At 37.4% G+C, this 16090-nt stretch overlaps 1 protein-coding gene across 1 annotated transcript in view; it reads left to right on the top strand.

The window, feature by feature from the left end:
* The window catches only part of plekhg4 (pleckstrin homology domain containing, family G (with RhoGef domain) member 4), a 175630-nt gene extending 165691 nt beyond the window's left edge, over positions 1-9939 (top strand). Inside the window, exons 23-24 of the mRNA XM_063067558.1 lie at positions 3706-3780; positions 9299-9939. Coding sequence (XP_062923628.1) covers positions 3706-3750 — 45 coding nt within the window. The 3' untranslated portion in view covers positions 3751-3780; positions 9299-9939. The remainder of the gene's footprint in view (positions 1-3705; positions 3781-9298) is intronic.
* Positions 9940-16090: the final 6151 nt, after the last annotated feature.

Raw genomic sequence — 16090 nt, 5'->3', positions numbered from 1 at the left:
TACTTTTCCACAATCATTACTGCACTGTTCTCTGTAGCGAAAATCTCAGGCAGGCGCCGTCAGCAGAAAATCTCACGCAAGCGCGGTTGGCAAAAACATGGCGCAAGCGCTCTCCAGTTACCTTTAAGCTATGAAGCTGCCAAATCATATCAAATAACATGTAAAAATACACAGCCTATATGAAGTAGAAAAAATGTATGTACAGTGTAGTATCACTTACTGGAATTGGTTCAGCACTGAGCACACTGATGATGGTGTTTTAGACTGAGTTGTCGCAGGTTGGGTGGTGCAGTGGCTCCCACCCTCCAGGCCGCCGACAGATACCGAACCGCGAAGCACGCAGGGGTACAGCGGTGGCTGGGAGGCATCCAGCACATCTTTAAGAAAAAAGCTGAAATAAACATGCTAATTAATTAGGTGCTGCCGGGCACGTAATTGTCAGCCCAGATCAGTGCCGATTTCGGATTGCGTCGTCTCTGATCTGGGCCAACAATTACGTGTCAGGTGGCACCCAATTAATTAGCTTGTTTATTTTGGCTTTTTTTCTTAAAGATGTGCTGTGTGCCTCCCAGCTACCGCTGCATTCTCTGCGAATCGCGGGGTGGTGGGACACTGGGGTGTCATCTCGTCGTCTGTTTCCATTAGAGCAGTCAGCTCATCTTCTCATATGACTGCCTGCCTCGATGTCGAAGGTTGAGGTTCGTCGTCTGCTGTGGCTGATGCGGAAGGCTTGCTTGACTGCTGAGCCTCACGCATTTTTCTATCATACAGTTCTTTGTAAGCACTCAAACCATCCTGCAAATATCCCCTAAACCTACGCACCGTTTCAAAATTAAAGTCGTACTTTATCATTGCAGCGAAAATCTCACGCAGTTGCTTCACGTTCAGTTCCTGGACAACTTCACTTTCGGTCCGTTTGCTACTGCATTCAATTTCAATTGTTATCCTTTCCTCTTCCAATTGCATCAGCTCTTCACCTATCAGTTCTTGGTCATGGGATTCCAAAACCTCTTCAACATCATGTTCGTCAGCTTCCACAAGCCAAACTCACTTAGTCCTTACTTCGTTCACCATGATCGAAACGCTTAATTATGTCTAGTTTTACGCTAAGTGTAACACCCTTACGAGCTCTTTAAGGCTTTTCCAATACCTTAGAACTCATCTTGCAAACAGCTGCTCACAGGCACGTGGTTAAGCAATGCCAGTGAGAATACAGTTCCGAATCCGGTATTTCGTAACAGTGAGGTTTCGTAAAGCGAATGTTTGAAAAGCGGGGGACACCTGTATTTGATATTTAACTATTATATACTTAATATAATTCAGATTTTGTTCCCTATTTATTTATCATATATTTCATTGTACTGCTGCTGTAAGGTTAACGAATTTCACAACATATGCCAATGATATTAAACCTGATTCTGATTCTTAACAGTGTACTGTCTCCTTGCATTTGCCCTACCAAGGTGCAACACCTCACATTTATCTGGGTTAAACTCCATCTGTTATTTCTCTGCCCATATCTGCAACTGATCTATAGTATATCGCGCTGTATTCTTTGCTAGTCTTCTACACTATCCACAACTCCTCCAATTTTCATATCACCTGCAACCTTACTAACCCACAAATATACACTTTTGTTCAGGTCATTTATATATATCACAAACAGCAGAGGTCCTTGCCCAGACCCCTGCAGAACACCACTCACTACAGACCTCCAGCTTGAATAAGTTCCTTTAACCATTACCCTATCTTCTATGCACAAGCCAGTTCTGAATCCAGAGAGCCAATTTGCTGCAAACCTCATGCATCTTCTGGATTAGCCTCCCATGAGGAATATCGTCACATGTCTTACTAAAATCCATGTCAGCAAATTCACTGCCCTACCTTGATCAATCTCTCTCGTCATATTGTCAACAAAATCAATCAAGTTGGTAAAGACACGACCTGCCTCTAACAAAGGCGTGCTGACTCTCCTTTAATTAGGCCATAAGTTTCCAAATGAAACCTATCCCTAAGAATTTTCTCCAGCAATTCCCCTATAACTGACGTGAGACTCACCGAGCAATCTTGTCTCTTGCCTTCTTCAGTAACCTGGGGTAAATCCCATTAAGCCCTGATATCGTATCCAGCTTAACACTCATTAGGACACCCAACACTTCCTGCTCATTGACCTCTATGCGCCCTAACATATTTATACACTTAGCATTGATCTCCTGGTCCTGCATGTCCTTTTCCTTGATAAGTACTGAAGCAAAGTACTCATAAGTATCTCACTGACATTCTCCACATCCAAGCAAATGTTCCCTTCTTTATCCTGGAATAGTCCTACCCTCTCCCTGGCTATCCTTTTGCTTTTGATGTATTTATAGTATGCCTTGGGATTCACCTTCATCCTACTTGCCAGAGCCTTTTCATGGCCCTTCCTGGCTTTCCTAATTCCCTTCTTTAGTTCTTTTCTGGCCTCATTATAACCCTCACGAGCTCCATTTGATCCTAACTTCTGAAGCTTTATATACTTTTCCTTTTCCTTCTTAACTAAATTCATCATCTCTTTGGACCTCTTAACCATTTCTGCCAATGTTATTGGTGTCAATATGCATCATGACCTCTGGCTGTTCCACCCTCCCCCCTTATGAATATTCTGCAGCTGCTCTGATACATCCTACATCCTCGCACCTGGGAGGCAACACACCATCCTGGTGTCTCTTTTGCAGCCATGGATTCTCCTGTCTCTCCCCCTAACTATTGAGTCCTCTATCACTACTGTACTGCCTGACTTTACCCTTTGCTGCTGTTGTGCCCTGATGGGGTCATCTCCCCATCTTCCCCACACCCAGCAGTATCCGAAGAGGTATACTTAGTGCTGAGGAGAATGGCCACAGAGGAACCCTGCACTGACTTCTTAATCCCCTTATCGCTCCTGGTGGTCACCCATCTACTGTCCGAAGCCTATACTCTAGGTGTGACCACCTCTTCAAAAGTCTCATCTATAATGTCTTCAGCCTTCCCAACGATCTTGAGTACAAATAACTCCATCACCAACTCCTTGACCCGGTCAGTCAGGAGTTGAAGTTGGGTGCACAGATGAGGTCATCAGGGAAACTATCAGGCGTCCTGAACTCTCACTTTGTACTTCAAAAAAAAACTGCTTGTTTCTTCTTACCTGTATCTCCACCAGTTCTTACCGAAGCTTTCCCACTCTATCACTGGCACACTCTGACAATGGACACTCTACTTGACTCTGCTTTCCTTTTATTTGGTGCTAAGTTTAGGCCTCTGACGCTGACACTGCACAGCCGAAAAATCTCATTTTCAAGGACTCTTCATCTCATGTTCTTGATATTTATTGCTTATTTGTTGTTACTATTATTATTATTATTTCTTTTTGTATTTGCACAGTTGTCTTTTCCACACTGTTTGTCTGTCCTGTTTGTATGGTCTTTCATGGATTCTTTTAGGGTTATTGGATTTATTATGTCCACAGAAAAATGAGAATGGGTTGTATAGTTACTTTGAACTTTGAATTATTCTGTGTGTTTATGGAGAAAGCCTGATATTTGTCAAGTAATACTGTATAATTCTGCTCTATAAATACTTCCTGTGCCATTCGGTGTCTTTGTAAATCCAATAATGAGTATAAAGTTCATTCATATTCTCTTTAGTGTGGATCATTAACTGCTTTCTTTAAACTTTTCTTCTGTTCAGCTGCAATCAACTCAAATTGCTATTAGTCCATCCACAGTGGTCTAAGAGTTGTGCTCCACATCCTGCTTTGTCAAAGTAAGTCCAGCATTGTTTTCTTTCATTATTCTTTAACTATTTCATTTATGTACCCATGCAAAAATTCTTTCAACAACTTTGTAGAGTGTACATAGTATAGTTGCATTGTTGATCTAGAGGCAGGAGCCTGCAATGCACCATTGCAGCTGGGAATTTAAATTCAAATACTTACGTTGGGAAGAAAATCAGCACAAGGACTATGAAACTAATTGGATTGCTGTTTCAAAAATAACCTAATTCACTCAGGTATTTCAGGGTAGGAAATCTATTATCATTACCCAATTTGACCAATATGTGTCTCCAGATCCACCTGTGAGGTTGATTCTTAATTTCTTCCTCAGTTCAAGGGATTTGGGGATGGACAAGCAGTAGATGATACTCATATCCTATGGAAAAATATTAAATTCCTTATTTCTTAATGAAAATAAAGAATATTTGTTTAAACATTTTATGGTGGAAAATGTTTCCTCTCATCTCAATTGTAAATGGCTGACATTGTTCCAGAGCCCTGTGCCACCTCTAGATTCTTCAGCCATTAAAAACCCCAATAAGCTCTCAAATAATCTTACTAATAGAAAGTTTCCTGTAAATCAAAGAGTAAAGATTAATGGGATAAAATTTGATTACAATTAATTTTATTGTTTAAATTGTGCTTTTGTGTGGGAAAATTTGATTCAAAGAATCCTTGCTCAGATTCAATATATGTTCAATGATAGTGGTTTGCAAACAGGAACTTGGTTAGCTGTGCTGTTACTGCTAAATTTACATTGATCTTTCTTCTTGCGTTCACTGCTCATGTTACTCCCATGGCTACACTTATTAAACATTGTGCAGACTTGCACACTACTGATGCTAGTGAGAAAATGTTCGGCATATTGTTTGAAATAAACAAAGTGAATCTCAGCTATTTTCTTCATTTGTTTTTGTCCTTTAGAGTTGTCCCAATTAAGCAGCTGGTCCTGCTAACCTATGGCCAATTAACTGGAACTTGTTGCATTAGTAAAAAGGGTTCTTTGCACTATAATGGAAGGCTGTGTTATTGATCACTTCAGGAGAAATCGTACCACTGGAAAATGGACTCGGCATATCCATCGCAATTCATTCTTAGACACTCATCTAATTATGCGATTAATTCTTCCCACACATTCCCTTCCTTGCCAAGATAAATTGGATCTTTTGGGTGTAACTGTTAGTTATTCATAGTAGTTCAAAGTACGTTTATTATCAAAGGATGTATACTTTATGCAATCTTGAGATTTGTCTCCTTATAGGCAGGCACAAAACAAAGAAACCAAATCGAACCTATTGAAACAAAAGAAGACTGCCAAACACTTAGTGTGCAAAATGTGTAATACGAAAATCATGCAAACAATAAAAGTTAGCAAGTAGCATTCAGAACTGTAGTTCACGAAAGTGAGTTAATTGCAGTTCACAGCCTCAGTTCAGTCCAGAGACGAGTAAACCTCGCAGAACAGCAAGCTGAACACCAGTCCGATGCTCATCTCTAGCCCTGAAACCCTGACCTTTTCAAATCTGGCCTGGAGCCTAAATCACCCAAACCTCAGGACATTGCTCGCTCTTGGACCCAGGCTCCACCTCGACTCTGCCTCACCTCACTTCTGCCACATTGAATTGCCTCCAGGTCCATTCCAGTAATGGCCAATGGCCAAACACTGGCTCATTCCCCGCTCTCTGACCCAGACCCTACCACCTTGATTCAGCCTGAACACACTTCACCATAACTGACCTGCTAACTAAAAATGCAATATGTGACTTTACGGTATTGAAGTGTATTTAAAAGAATACTTTGCTGATACAAGAAAAATAACAGAACGGCTTCAGGTCTCGCAGGTTTTTCAAACACCTTCGAAAGGTCAGAGGATACTTAATATAACAGGGTGTGCTTTCTACTGGCATGATTCCTAATGGTGATACATCAGTGGTGATACTGGTGGGATCGTTGCAGGGCATCTGCAGAAAATTACTCTTCCAATCCTCAGAATATCTGGACCTTTCTGAAGAACTCTATATTCCTTTCTCCCCCATCATTGAGACAGGTAAATGCTGGCCAAACTCTCTCTTGCCGTGGAGTTTAGGAGTCTGGGTAGATTTGTGGTCAGAGCTAGGGTGTGGATTGTTTCTCTATTTTCTGCTCCCATTAAACTCACTAGAGAGATTAACCAGACTTGGTCTTTATTTCTTGGAACAATGAAAAATGAAGGGTGAATTACAGAAGTATTTAAAATTAGGATAGGCACAGATAAGACAGCCAGCAAGTCTTTTCCCCAAAACTAGGGGCATAACATTGTGGGTGAGGTGAAAGAATTAAAAAAGGACCCAAGGGGCAACTTCTTCATGCAAAGGGTGGTGATTATATGGTACAAGCTGCCAGAAGTGGTTAGGGCAGATATGAGAGTATCTTTTAAGAAGCACTTGAATAGGTACATGGTGAGATGGGTCTTAGAATGACATTGGTCACACATAGGAAATTAGGACTAGTAGTTGTATTGCTCTTTGACTCTCAAAAGTTCCAACAAAGTCCTGAAGTCACTGGAGTTATACTGTTTGTCTTCAGGGTTGAGGGCCTTCTTGGGTATATGCAAAGTGTCTGAATAATAGAAAACCAGGCTCCCTGTGGTGCCAAGGTAACATTTCTGGGTATAAATCACAACAACTTAGTTTTCAATATACAAGAGATTCTGTAGATGCTGGAAATTCAGAGACACATACCAAATTCTGGAGGAACTCAGCAGATCAAGTAGCACCAATGGAGGGAAATAAAAAGTGAATGTTTCAGGTTTAGAGTTCTTGCAGCATTTTCCGTGTGTTGCTGTAGTCTTCAATGTACTTTTGTCAATATCAAGAGTTTGTTTATAAGAGATCCAACCTGAATTACTGTTAAATGGACGGTTGCAGCACGATGTATACAGGCTGAATTGAGGTGGCAGAGCCCGGGCCCAAGAGCAGGGAATGAGCTAATGTTTGGCCATTGCTGGAGTGGACTTCCAGGTGATTCAACGCAGCTGAACCGAGGCAAGGCAAGTGGTGGTGAGACAGTGGGGCCCAAGCCTGCGATCAAGGAGATCCCCAATATTTGAATCGAAGCAACTGGACCCAGACCCAAGAGCAAGATACAACCTGAGGTCTAATCAATTTAAGCACTGGCCTAAATTGGAAAGGTCGGGTATGGGCCAAATTGATCCAGGCTCAACAGCGTATCAATGCAGCAGGCAGGGCTTGGTTTCGAGAGCGTGGAACGACCTAAGGTTTGCACGATTTAGGCACCAGGCCAAATTGAAAAGGTTAAGGTGTTGGGGCTGGAGGTGAGGGACGGGCTGGTTCAGCTTGCTACTCCATGAGATTTACTCATGCTTGCACTGAAATGAACCTTGTGACCTGCAGCTAATAGACTCCTGAATCAGCTGCTGTGATGTCTGACTTTGTGGCTGTGGACTCACTTTCGTGAACTTCGGTTGTTGCTTGCTTTTATATTTGCACGTTTTGTTTTTTTAAATTTTGTTTTCCTGCACATTAAGTGTTGACGGTCTTATTTTAATGGGTTCTATTAGGTGTCTTTGTTTTGTGGCTGCCTGTAAAGAGATGAATCTCAAAATTGTATACATACATTGATAATAAATGTACTTTGACTTTAAATGCGATATATATTTAGCACACCAGAAAAGGTACTCTAAGGCTACGTCCACACTAGACTGGATAATTTTGAAAATGCAGGTTTGACGTAAAAACGATAGGCGTCCACATCAGGTGTTTTTGAAAATACCTCCATCCACATTAAAACAGGTATTTAGGTGAATCTCCTCCTACTGGGCATGCGCAGGACACATCTACAGAAAACAAGCAAAGAAGAAACGGTATACTTGGTGCGCGTTTGTCCAATTACAGACTAGAAAAACTTAAAAGGAAATTGCCAAACGATGGACAGCTGTTAGTTCTCGCGCAGGAGGACTTAAAACTAAAAAAACAAATACTGGAGCATATGGAGATAACCGACCGGGAGTTCACAGACAGAATGACTCAGCTGACGCCGAATATTGAAAAACTGACTAACTCTGTTGCAGAGGGATTTGCAATGCCCCCCCAGTACTTTTCACCGCTACAATACCAGCCTCACAGCCACTACAATAGCTACACATACGGACACACAGACCCCTGGGTGGCCCCACCAACATCTTCCCCACTCCCACAGGGGGGTCACCCTAGAAACATTTCCTACAGCCATAGTCTCTTCACCGATGAAAGGGACAACAGCTACAACTAAATGCAATAAGGCTTGTTACTGGACAGAAGTGAAATTTGCTGTTACCTCATTTGTTTGCCTTTTGCCATGTCTTTCTGTATTATTTTGCTGTATTTAACATGTGCAATAAAACGAGTTACTGGGCAAAAGTGATTTTATTTTTACCCGAGTAAAAGTGAAACTTACAATTTTCCTTTTTTGGCCTTAACATTTTCATGTCTATGCCAAACATAAACTACTACTTAAAAATGACATTTTGGAAGTAGTGACAATTGCATCTATTGAATGTTTGCACAAGCAATACATAATAAAGCACCTTGTTAAATGTATAAAACATGTCTGCATCAGTGTTATCTTGTATTTGCATACAATGTTACATTAGGCTGTTACACGTCTATTGTCAGATATTGTTGTTGTGGTGTTTGGAGGTTGCGTTCAAGAAAACAATGAAATGCCGTGCTGCCACCACCATTTGTTCCAGCACATCATGACAGCGTTTTTAAAAAGCTCCGGTTACCCCGTACACACACCGCCCAACTGGCGGTTTCAGATTTATACACTCTGGAGAGCGTTTTAGAAAAGCTCAGTTTTCGGGGGAGGAAAACACTGTTTCAGTGTGGACAGAGGGTCAAAACGAAGAGGAAAAGCTTCAGTTACGGATTTATCCGGTCTAGTGTGGACATAGCCTAAGTTCCAAGAAGTAGATTTACTTAAACACATACAAGTGAGATAAGTTAATGTGTCACTGACGGAGGCTAAATATTCTTTAGCTACTAATCTATTCAGCCATATTTCCAGTGAGAAACAGAAATAGACGAAGGATCAGAATCCGATTTATTGCTAAGAAATTGTTTTGTCTATACTGCTTTGGTCTGTATTATCATACCAGTGTTAACAGCTGGATGTCATAACTACACCTGAAATTATGAAGTGCTTGGAATTAATCCAACACTGAACTAACTACTTTTCTAAAAAGGGGTTTTGTTATATTTTCAGTCTCAGCCTAGTACCCGGTGAGCAATTTCCCACTTGACAAACAACTCTGTAATTGATTATAAATTGGTGTTTTCACTGGGTTTATAGAGAGACATGTACAAGAAAAAGGGTTAACATGTTTGGCAAATGTATGTATAGTTCTACTTTTCTAATGTGATATTTACTGTTGATTGGAAATGTTGACGATGAGCACTGGATTTCTCCCATATTGTTTTGGCAGTTTATAAATCTGATGCATTGTTTTAACAAATGCTTATCTGTTAGATTTCATACAGGTCTATTACAGGAAGGGAAGGCTAATCTCTTCAACATCTGGAATCAAAAATGGAGCATGATCTGGTACCCCTAAGGTACAAATGTAAATTGTATGAAATGACTGCAACTCAGCCACCTGAATTTAAGTTTTGCTTTTCTGGATGTTTGCAAATTTGATGAACAATGTAATATTATCTAAATTATACAAGTAGACAATGTGTAAACTTTTTTGTTCTGTTCGATAAAAGTTCATTATACAGATAATTTACTTGGTACTGTTAGCGATTTCTAAGTGTTTTGCATAAACTGATTTTAGTAGGTTACTAAAACCCTATTTGTTGAATAATGGTTGCTTTTTACACAGGCAACAATTTAGATAGGTAGCCAATTGACCAACATTAATAATAAAATGATTTTTTTTAATAGAAGTTACATAATTGTTTCTGTTGCATCTGTAAATATTGCACTTAGCCCAAATGTTGTTTTTGAGTGGGAGAGAAATAAAAGCTTTCTTCTCAACAGGGAAATCACTAAAGTGCCATTAATTGTTACTTACTTAAGTAACATTGAGTTAATTTACTGGTAAGAATGTACATGTTGTTATCCAGTAAAATGAGAATATACTTTTACAGTTGTTTATTAAACATTGAACATACCCATGAAGTGGTTTTGATTTTAATTTTTTTATTCATGACATAGTAAGCAATATTATATGCACGTTTTGACAATATTTTTCAAAAGCAGGTTTGGTCAATATAAATAAATAAAAATAACATTGCAAAATAAGATGTTCATTCAGGCTTCTTAAGTTTTAATAATATATATATAACTTTTCCTAATACGGAGTTGCATACAGTTCATAGCCAATGTGGTGCCATTAACCTCAAAGATCTAATTATTTATGGGACCATGGATTCTCTCAATTCCAACAGTGATTTTGATAAGTTAAAAGTTCAAGACAATCCCAGCCATTTAGTAGTCATCATGTCATCAAGCTATCTACAGAATACTCCAAAACTAAACTAGGAAGTTACAAGAATGTTTTATTACTGAGACATGCCCAGGCAATTAAAATAAATGAAATAAGAGAGAATGGATCAGTAAACCAAATCAAATAATTGAGAAGAATACAGAACTTTGGATTATTAACAAAATAGCCAAGTAATATAGAATGGCATTTGATCTTAGTTTTAGACTATTTTACAATGAGAATGATGTGTAAATACCTAACTCAGAATCACTGAAGGCAGATCTTAAATTGTTAGCAAGTTTTAACTGTGTGTACTAAATATGGCAGTTTAACTGAAAAATCTTGAAGTTGTATACATAAAATTAATGGTGTGTTCAATTTATTGTGTGTTTGTAAATGAAGGATCAATAATGAAACTTGGTTAAACAGACTTGACAAGTTTGAGCATTAACTTCCTGTGCTACAGGACTACCCTCACAGATGGTGGTCATAACTTGGAATATGCTAGTGAGATCATTTACATCATTAAAAATAAGCAATTGCCCAATTTCAACTCCCTTCCTTTCCCTGGTGCTCAACTTTTCTTCCTTCAACAATGTAAAACCCCACAGGAAGAAATGTCAGATTTTTGGCCCTTAAGTGTGAAGTTTTAGAAGTCTGATGTAGGAACAGGATAAGGGAACTTTTATTGAAGGACAAAATTCCTTCACGCTTTCAAGACATGTATATTTGCAGTGGCAGGGTGAGCTCTCGGATTGTGTTAGTATACATTTACCATGTTAACCAGCCTTTAAAGTTATAACATAGATAAAACTGTTCATAGTAAAGCAATTAAAACAAAAAAAATGCTGAATGAATTTCAAATAACAAGAAAAATTACAAATGAACTATTAACAAGCTTTCATATAGACAGTATAATAGGTTAAATATCTGAAAAATAAATCTCAATATTGTTTTACTAATCTGTTGTCCAGTTCTAACCATGTTTAGAATAACGGTCATTTTCTTATAAGGAAAAGGTTTTACTAGTTAGAAACAGAAATTTGGTGAGATCAGATTTAAGTTTCATTTGACTTGAACAAGATATAAATTAAGCTGGTGAATAAAACTAAGCATATTTTGTAACCTTCTGGAAACTAATGTTTCTACACGCTTTCCTTTCATTCCACAAGATGGGCTAGAATATCATTGGTACTTAAGATCTCCATCTACTGAAGCTGTTTCCTAAGTAAACACCTATCACCAAAAAGACTAATCACATTATTTTTTAAAGTAGTTTTAAAATAGTGACAGAAAATCACTGCATACAAGTACAACAAATGTAATAAAATAGATTCATTTCTGTTGCCATTTTCCCCAGATTAGTTCCCTAAAACAGGAAATGAGACTGATTTATAATATCCTTTCTTCAACAATAGTTCCATGCAGTGACTATATTTTCGAGCAAATGGTAAAGTTAACTGGAAAACACAAAGAAAGTTCATTTAATTTTAAAGAACAAACTGAAAGACTAATTATTTTTTATTCCCTTTCAACATGTAATTTTGGTTTCACAAGCAAGAAAAGTTTGCATTAATCCTTATAAACATTACTATAATCATTCCTTTCACAAAATATGATTAAAACGCATGCATGGCCATAAAATACTCACACCATTATATCTTCTGACAATTAATACTTAATATAAACAGCTCTCCTTGTAGTTCAGTTATTTAAAATTTATAAATGTTTATCATCAATTCCTTAGCAAAATTTCTTTCTATTTGCATTTCCTTCATATTTCACAAAATCTGCCTAGAAACTGTAATTTCTGATCCTCTTCTAATCTAAGACTTAACTATTAACTAACGTTACTTTCAATCTGGCAACAAATAATTACGTGTTATCATGCATTAACATCAGGAATTCTTTGTGCACAGATTTCCATTTTTTTTAATCCAAAAAGTTATCTGCACAAACTCAACCTGCTTTTAGCAATTAACTAGAATCACTGAGAAAACTTTAAGATTGGTAAGCTCTGGTAATATTGACAAATATGTTGAAAATATTCCAGTTCTAAAATTTATTTACTATAACTAGAAAAATGATGAATTTCAGTTTGAAATTAGATTCACTAAGCATTTATTTCTATTAAGTAATGGAAGAGGGGTTAGATTGATCTTGGAGTAGGTTAAAAGTTTAGCATTACATTGTGTGCTTGAAGAACCTGTATTGTGCTGTACTGTTCTATGTTCAATGTTCTATTAAAAATACTTTGTTTTAAGTTACAGTCTGTTCCAAACAATTTTGAGAATTACTGAGAAAAGATACGTACTGAAGGGTATTTTAAGGGTATAGAGAATTCGGTAGCACAAACCTTGCAATGCTGTTGTATACTTGCAAACAATCAGAGACAAAATTAGAAAAGGTAAATAAAAATAAACTTATGGAAATGCACACCAAAACAGGAAAGGACAGCTTGGAATGACCACTGTTACTACCATTCATAGTACTGCACAAAGCTACCTTATTTCAGGCAGTTGGCTGGACAATATGATCCACTCTTATATTTATCATGATATGTGTCAAAAACACCAATCAAGTTCAGGAGCTCAAAATATGTTGATTCTTTACTGTGCTGTCATTTGCAAGGGGATGCAAGACTTGTACTGCAGTTAGTTTATGATAATGATAAACTAATAGCTCAAGGGAGAAATTAGGATTCCAAACCAAACTAAAATGTTCTTTTAATAGTTAGATACCCATTACTTACATTTAGCCATTTAACCAATTTGTCATGTGACTGTTTATGGTTCTTGAAGGCCTTTAGGTTCAGCAGTTTTGACACAAATGTTTCCGGTGTTATTTGATCTGTCTTAAAATTAATTTTTTAAAAAATTAAGCATTATATAGATGCATATTAAATGAGAATCATGTTTCTGTTAGTTTGGCAAAACAATATTTGTAAGTCTTACAAAGTTACTGAGATGGAATAAATAGTTGCTAATCAATACATGTTTGAGATGTATAATACAAACTGTATATAGAAACCTGGGACAGAAAGTATAGAAAATCCTTTTTCAAATGACAACAGATTCAAGCTCAACATTCTGATTTATTGCAGGATAGAATAGATTTCACTTATTTTTTTTAAATCAAATTTGTGACAAATTCAGTGTCTCCTAAACTAAAGCCTAATGTGGTGTAAGCAGTCAATTTGCACACTGCGGGCTCCTATAAACAGGTAATTTCACTTCTCAAGGATTAAATTTTCGCAATTTGTATATTAGAAGTGCCATTTAACTGACTTCTGTATTTGTATTGCAGTTTAGGTGCATTCATTTTTAAAAAAGCATATACAATAGGATCTCGTTATGTTTTTATCTAGTAGTGAGTTTTGAATACAATTCATTTCTTTCCTTACTTTCAGATTTATTTACAAAATTCTGTCTTTTTAATTCTAGGTCATTCATCTATATTTAATATATTTGTATGATTAGAAGCAGGATTCTATATGTAGCTTATCATGATTGTGTAATGGCTGTCCATTTCTTACCTTATATTCTTTTCTCCCATAAGTTTGGAAATGTTTACTTTCTGTGTATACACTTAATTCCCTCACTAATGAAGCTACAACTAATACCTTTACAGATAGTTGAGATTATCACAGCCTTTGTGTAAAAAAAAATTCTTACCTCTCATATGTGGTAGTCATTTTTTTTAATGTGTCCATGCGTCCTCTGCTCATGGTCCCAATGGATATAGTTCTCCCTCCCCATTTACTTCACCAAATCCTTCTCCTCATCCCCAATGGCATAATGTAGTGTAATAAGTAAATGTAATTAATTAACCCATTGGATAATGGACTGATGAGCTTTAAATTTAAAAATAAAGTACAAAAACTTAAAAAAACAACCAACGGTGATGGTCTTTTCATATTGCTGTAAAGATACTAATATGCCATACCCAAAGGAAGTTTGTTAAGTGCAGTATTTCCCACGTTGTTTGTTGAGGATCCTTCAATGTGTAAGAGTCCAGAATGATTCCAGTCAAAAAGTGATTACATTCCCTGGCATAAAATATTTCTTCATATGATAAATTAAAGATGAGAGATGCTAAACCTACAACAATATTAAAAAGAGTGTTTCTACATTTTAAATTATTATCAATACAAACATACAGTCAAGCTGTGATAATCTGAAATACAATTATTTAGAAATTCCAATAGTTTGGAATCTGGATCACTAAGTAATGCTTTCCATATTCCCCTTCCAACTCATCAAAGCCCAGGTTTTCACATTTCCTTAAAGCTCACAGGGAAAATTATAATTAATGACTCCAGAAATACTGTTAATTTGACACTGCCAAAGTCCTGAATGTGATAGATTATTGGAGTTTTGCTGCCTGTAGAATATTAGACATTAAAATAATCAAGGGATATGGGGTTGGTCTAGGTAAGTGGTGCTGAGGTAGAAAGTCGTTTTTGAACTTTTGAATGGTGAAGCAGACAGCAAAGTACTATTCCTGTGTTATATTGGAATTGCACATTCCAATTATCAAATCATTTATCCATTCTGATGATGCTTTTGGAAATGCAACATCAGTTCCTTATCCCACTACACTTCCTCATCCTAACCATTTTCAAAAATGCAAAATGTCCTCCAGCAAAGAAAGGGCATCTGAAAGGCATCACAGAAGACATTATTAGTCGGGGCAAATGTCACAGCAAAGCTTAGACAGGAGAGACCTAAGGCCTTATCTACTGAAGCTATATTGTTGGAACTGAGGAATAAATAAAGGGATGATTACATTTATGGGACCTTATTATAAGTCATCCAAAGGTGGAATTTAGAGGAATAATTTTGTAGAGATAGCAGACAGTGCAAGAAAAAATAAGGTTGTAATATTAGGGGATTTTAACTTTCCACATATTGACTAGGACTTCCATATTATGAATAGGATAAGGTTTGTCAAATATGTTCAAGAAAGTTTCCTTAATCAATACATAGAGATCCCAACTAGATAGAGTACAACATTGGATCTTCTATTAGGGAACAAGATAGGGTAGGTGACAGAAGTGTATGTATAGGGGAACACTTTGGATCTAGTGATCATAATTCCATTATTTTCAAGATAATTATGGAGAAGGATAGGGACATTCCTCAAATTGAGATTCTGGATTGGTGAAAGGCCAATTTTGATAGCATCAGAAAGGATCTAGCAAGTGCAGATTGGGATAAGTTGGTTTATGGCAAATGGCTTAATGTCAACAGTGAATGTGTGGAAAGCTGTCAAAACTTACAGCAGGGTCTCAGCCAGCTGAAAACATGGGCTAAAAAATAGCAGATGGAAGTTAATGCATTCAAGGATAAGGTGTTGCACTTTGGGAGATCAAACCAGGATAGGTCATAGTAGGTCATACACAGTGAACAACAGGACACCAAGGGATCTGAGATACTGATCAGTAATACCCTGAAAGTGATGTCACAGGTAGATAAGGTCGTAAAGAGAACTTTCAACATATTGGCCTTCAGACTAGGGTTAAATCAGGGGTTCCTTGGTGGCACAGTTCGAAGGGCCAGAAGAGCCTATTCTGTACTGTATCTCTAAATAAATAAAAATAAATTAATCAAAGTATTGAGTACAGGATTTGGGATGTTATGATGAAGTTGTATAAGACATTGGTGAGGCCCAATTTGGAGTATTGTGTACAGTTCTGTCACCAAACTACAGAGAAGATATCAATAACATTGAAAGAGTACAGAGAAAATTTACAAGCATCTTGCCGGGATTTGAGAGCCAAATTATAGGGAAAGGTCGAATGGTTAGTACTTTATCCTTTGGAGCACAGG

The sequence above is a fragment of the Mobula hypostoma genome, chromosome 14 (genome assembly GCF_963921235.1).
Source record: "Mobula hypostoma chromosome 14, sMobHyp1.1, whole genome shotgun sequence".
NCBI classification, from domain to species: Eukaryota; Metazoa; Chordata; class Chondrichthyes; order Myliobatiformes; family Myliobatidae; genus Mobula; species Mobula hypostoma.
The sequence above is the reverse complement of the archived record's forward strand: the minus strand, read 5'-3'. Positions and strand labels throughout refer to the sequence as shown.